Source organism: Bison bison, unplaced genomic scaffold (assembly GCF_000754665.1).
Source record: "Bison bison bison isolate TAMUID 2011002044 unplaced genomic scaffold, Bison_UMD1.0 scf7180017863888, whole genome shotgun sequence".
Classification (NCBI taxonomy): Eukaryota; Metazoa; Chordata; class Mammalia; order Artiodactyla; family Bovidae; genus Bison; species Bison bison.
The window spans coordinates 657526-663429 of NW_011494460.1; the positions used below are offsets into that span (position 1 = coordinate 657526).

At 40.8% G+C, this 5904-nt stretch overlaps 1 protein-coding gene across 2 annotated transcripts in view; it reads right to left on the minus strand.

The window, feature by feature from the left end:
• Window positions 1–2196: 2196 nt before the first annotated feature.
• LOC104984142 (chromosome unknown open reading frame, human C4orf36) overlaps window positions 2197–5904 on the minus strand; it is a 22275-nt gene continuing 18567 nt past the window's right edge. For both annotated transcript variants that reach the window (XM_010833770.1, XM_010833769.1), the window contains 2 exons: window positions 2554–2708; window positions 2197–2342 (listed from right to left, as the gene is read on the minus strand). In XM_010833770.1, the coding sequence (XP_010832072.1) occupies window positions 2209–2342; window positions 2554–2708 (289 nt within the window). In that variant the 3' untranslated portion in view covers window positions 2197–2208. The remainder of the gene's footprint in view (window positions 2343–2553; window positions 2709–5904) is intronic.

Here is a 5904-nt window from a genome sequence, read left to right on the forward strand (position 1 = left end):
GGTCAAGAAGCAACAGTTAGAACTGGACATGGAACAACACACTGGTTCCAAATTGGAAAGGAGTACGTCAAGGCTGCATATTGTCACCCTACTTATTTAACTTCTATGCAGAGTACATCATGAGAAATGCCGGGCTGGATGAAGCACAAGCTGGAATCAAGATTGCCAGCAGAAATATCAATAACCTCAGATATGCAGATGACACCACCCTTATGGCAGAAAGTGAAGAAGAACTAAAGAGCCTCTTGATGAAAGGGAAAGAGGAGAGTGAAAAAGCTGGCTTAAAAGCCAACATTTAAAAAACTAAGATCATGGCATCAGGTCTGATCATTTCACGGCAAATAGATGGGGAAACAGTGGAAATAGTGACAGACTTTCTTCTCTTGGGCTCCAAAATCACTGCAGATGGTGACTGCAGCCATGAAATAAAAAGACGCTTGCTCCTTGGAAGAAAAACTATGACAGCATATTAAAAAGCAGAGACATTACTTTGCCAACAAAGGTCCATCTACTCAAAGCTATGGTTTTTCCAGTAGTCACGTATGGATATGAAACATGGACCATAAAGAAAGCAGAGCGCCGAAGAATTGATGCTTTTAAACTGTGATGTTGGAGAAGACTCTTGAGAGTCCCTTGGACTGCAAGGAGATCAAACCAGTCAATCCTAAAGGAAATCAGTCCTGAATGTTCGTTGGAAGGACTGATGTTGAAGTTGAAGCTCCAATACTTTGGCCACTGATGCGAAGAACTGACTCACTGGAAGACCCTGATGCTGTGAAAGACTGATGGCAGGAGGAGAAGGGGACCACAGAGGATGAGATGGTTGGATGGCATCACTGACTCGATGGACATGAGTTTGAGCAAGCTCTGGGAGTTGGTGATAGACAGGAAAGACTGGCATGCTGCTGTCCATGGGGTTGCAAAGAGTAGGACACGACTGAGTGACTAGACTGAAGTCAATTGCTAAATACTGCACACATTGTTTGTGGTTGGTGAGTTGCTAAGTCGTGTCTAAGTCATTCACAACCCCATGAACTGTAGCCCACCAGGCTCCTCTGTCCATGCCATTTCCCGGTAGGAATACTGGAGTGGGTGATATACCCAACCCAGGGATCAAACCAAGGTCTCCTGCATTGGCAGGAAGTTTCTCTACTGCTGAGCCACCTGAGAAGCCTACAATAAACACTTAATTGTGCTTAAATATAGCCTTCGTATTCAAGTTTACTTTACTGGATTCAAATTCTAGGAAAACTGGTTCATGCAAATCCAATTCTTTCCAGTTAGTCAATTCCCCATTCTCCAACCACTCTGTACAAGTGAGTTTTCCTCACAGATGCTGTCTTTGTATTTTCATGTCATTTTCACATATGCATGCGTTCCACATGCTCCAGAGGGCATCCCAGAGAGACAGTATGAAAATAGGCAAAAGGAAAAAGATGATTTTTTAGAGAACAAAAACTTTAAACTTGCCACTTTAAAGTTCCACATGAGAGGGACTTCCCTGGTGGTCCAGTAGCCAGGACTCCATGCTCCATTCAATGCAGGGGGGGCCACGTTTGACCCCACACATTGACCCCAGGGAATTATTAACAGATCCCACATGCCACAACTAAAAGATCCCACGTGCTGCAACTAAGACCTGGTACAATCAATAAATACTTTTTAAAAAATAAAGTGCCACATGAGAATAATAAATGATGTTTCATTGAAAACTGGAAACTAGGTTACTAAAATGAAACCCACAATTTTTCTCTAATAACATTTTTTACATTTAAAAAATAATTTGTCTCTCTCCTTTTTTGGCACCTCCTTGGGGGTCTCAAAGATGAAAATTCAAAATATTCTTCAAAATAATGTCTCTTGGGGGCAGGGGGCAATGCTTCTGACAAGAAGTTTCCCTTTACCTTGGTGCAATTTTGCAAAAATCAAAATGAATAGCACAAGTGACTCAATGCCAGCAACATTTTCATCTACTTACAGTGCTGTTGTCTGTGATATAACGGTACAAATAGGTGGCTGGAACACAGATCTTTGAGAGCTGTCAGCTAAGAGCTGTCGGCTAAGAGCTGTCCGATAACCCACAGGAGCTGGCTCACCCACCAGGGGGCATTCAGATGTCTGCATCCGACTGCACACAGGGAAAGGTCAGTCCTTCATCCTCTTTGCATGCAAAACCCACAGAGAACAGATTCAACTATGAGATGACAGTCATTTAGGTGGAAGAGGTCTTCTCAAACCAACTGGCCTTTCCCTTAGGGAAAACTGAATTTTCTTAGCTGCATTTTCCTGACATTTCAGGTTATTCAAGCGCTTCATTTCATACTCCCTTTCACACTGGATGGCTGAAAAATAAAATACACAAAGCAATCCAACTGACATTTTTTACCAGGCATAGTTTAGTCCAAGATGAATATTTATCACACAGAAAAATCCACATTCGTGCATACTAAACAAGAAGACAGAGCTGTGAATGAGCCGATTTAAACACATGTCTAATAATCAAAATAACACACAAAACTTAAAATTTATTAAAGTAGTTCCTACAGAACTTACATTCTGCTGAAGGGAGCAGACCATCCTTAATGGTTTTACATTTTCTGAGGTGTACACAGCTACCAAATGCAATTTCTTCCAAGAAAGGCAACTTGATGTTCGCTAGTTTCGTGTACCACGTCTTTGTGAGTAGTGCAAGTTCCCAGGGTTCCTGTCTGGGGCAAAAATTAACTCATTCAATAAACATTTATTGACATTGATGACGGGATATAGATAAGACATTTGCGTTCTCAGTTCCATTTCCCACTAGAGATTTTGGTTTGCAGAGGAGTATTCAGGATTTTCCAGAGTTGCAAATCTAGCCAGGAGAAGGGAGCCTTAAATCAACATGTTATAATCTTTCAATGTAGAAATATTAATATATTGAAAAATAACCATAAATTATAATGATAGGAACTTTCGCTCAAAAAACAGCCTCCATGGAGTCAATCCAATCTTTCCATGTCTTTAAAGAGGATGTAGTTAAAACTGTAAGCTCCAAGTCTTTCTTGGTTAATCAAAAATACGATCACATTAGGGAAGGAACAAAGGGAATATAATGATTATGGTGCTTGGCACACAGTAAAGCTTTGAGTGTGTGATCTGACTTTTTTTTAATTTTTTAGAAATATTTATTTATTTGGCTGTGCTGGATCTTAGTTGCAGCATGCAAACTCTTAGTTTTGGCATGTGGGATCTAGTTTTTGGACCAGAAATCAAACCCATACCCCCTGCATCGGGAGCATGGAGTCTTAGCCACTGGACCACCAGGGAAGTCCATGATCTGATTTTAATCTTTACAACACCATGGAGGTAAGACAAGGGAACAAAGACTCAGAAGTTAACTGAGAACCAGAGCTGAGATGTAACCCAAGTGTATTTAGAAGTATCAACAGAATCCTTAGAAAACAGGAGAAAGGAATGAAATCCCAAACTACAGTATTTAAAAATAATCGCAATGAAATTTTAATGGATTGTTTTATGTATCCTACTTTGGAAGTTTTAAGTATCAGCTATGTTTCTCAGTTATAGTCAATGTGAACTCATATGTATGAGGAAAGGGGAAAGACCTGCTTTGGTATAGGTAGGCGAAATGAGCTTACTACATACATGCCATCTGTCTTCCTCCTCTAGCTTCCTTGTTATTTTATCGTCTAACCTTAAGGAGTGACTTGAAGCCTACAATTATTATAAATGCACTTGAACAAATACACAAAGATGTATTTACAAGAATCCTCAGTGAAACATTGCTTATCCAAAAAACCTCACAAAACAGTCTTAATGTCTACAAAGAAGAGCCTGACTAAACTGTAGTACACATATGTAATGAAAGAATGAGGTTTATCCTTACCTATGGATTTGGAAAGATGAGCAATCAAACAGTTAATGTTTTCTAGCACCTACTACATGCTGTTGCTGCTGCTAAGTCACTTCAGTCATGTCCGACTCTGTGTGACCCCATAGACGGCAGCCCACCAGGCTCCCCGTCCCTGGGATTCTCCAGGCAAGAACACTGGAGTGCGTTGCCATTTCCTTCTCCCATGCATGAAAGTGAAAAGTGAAAGTGAAGTTGCTCAGTCCTATCCGACTCCTAGCGACCCCATGGACTGCCGCCTACCAGGCCCCTCCGTCCATGGGATTTTCCAGGCAAGAGTACTGGAGTGGGTTGCCATTGCCTTCTCCCCTACTACATGCTAGATACTCTTTTAATCTGTTTACAGGTGCTATTATGCTTATTTTATAGGTTGGGAAGCAGGAGCAGAGAAAAATTTACTCAACGTCACAAGGCTTGGGTTTGAAATTTTAATGCATGTACAAATATATCTATGTATACATATATAGGAGTGTATATATACATATATGTATGCACACATGCATAGTACAGGTTTATATAAATGATGTGAATACAGTTCAGACACTGATGGCATTATGGACTAAAAGAACAAAAGTGTTCTAAAACCTAAGACGTAAATGTCTAAAATCTACAATTTACTCAAGATCACAAGGCTTGAGTTTGAAATTTCAACTCGGAAAATCAGATTCTATAATCTATGCTCTTAACCACTAAGCTACACAAGATAAAGTAGGGGAGGGAGCAAAGTTCAATATAATCCCCCATGTGCAAAAACGTGTGTGTGTACACATATGTGTATGTATGTGCATCACAATCAAGAGACAGAAATTGTAGGAAAACATAAAACATTTTACCTGAGTGGGACTGGGCAGGTAGTATAGGGATGAGATATGAGAGATAACATTTTTATTTTACTTTAAAAGCATTTGAAAATAAAAATGTTAAATGGTTTTGATCTTCTAAAATTGCTTAACCAAAAAAAGCCCAAAGTGAAAGACTGCCAGAGCAAATGAAAGAATCTGCCTGTAATACAGGAGGACCCCAGTTCGATTCCTAGGTCAGGAAGATCCCCTGGAGAAGGGACAGGCTACCCACTCCAATATTCTTGGGCCTCCCTGGTGGCTCAGATGGTAAAGAATTGGTGTATAATGCAGGAGACCTGGGTTCGATCCCCGGGTTGGGAAGATCCCCTGGAGGAGGGCATGGCAACCCACTCCAGTATTCTTGCCTGGAGAATCCCCAAGGACAGAGTTGCTGGGGAGGCTACAATCCATGGGGTCACAGAGTCAGACATGACTAAGTGACAAAGAATACCAGTCTGTTCCTCTTAATTTAGCTGCTGTTATAAACAGGATGATATCAAATACTGTCCTGTGAGATTGACAGAGAAGACACTGGTTTTGCAGATATTATTCATGATATAAAATGCTATATAGCCAAAACCACAGAATCAGTGCTTTAAATCATTCTCAGGAATGATTTAAATCATATACAGGAATCATTTACAGGAATATCTTGTTATAAAAATTATGCTTGCAACAATGACTATAGTGGTTATTTGCCTATAGTTCAAGGTCTAAAGTCATACTGAACTAACAGAACTAAGCAGAGTGCAATAATGAGTTTTTCCCATAACTCTGGTTTTATAACCCCATGGGATGTATCCATTTCCTTCTTAGAATATTGTCAAAAAGTAAAGTTCAATTCACTCACAATGATAAATATATCTAGATTGCGGCTGCTGCTGCTAAGTCACTTCAGTCGTGTCCGACTCTGTGCGACCCCACAGACGGCAGCCCAACAGGCTCCCCCGTCCCTGAGATTCTCCAGGCAAGAACGCTGGAGTGGGTTGCCATTTCCTTCTCCAATGCATGAAAGTAAAAAGTGAAAGTGAAGTCGCTCAGTCGTGTCCGACTCCTAGCAACCCCATGGACTGCAGCCCACCAGGCTCCTCCATCCATGGGATTTTCCAAGGCAAGAGTACTGGAGTGGGGTGCCATTGCCTTCTCCGATAGATT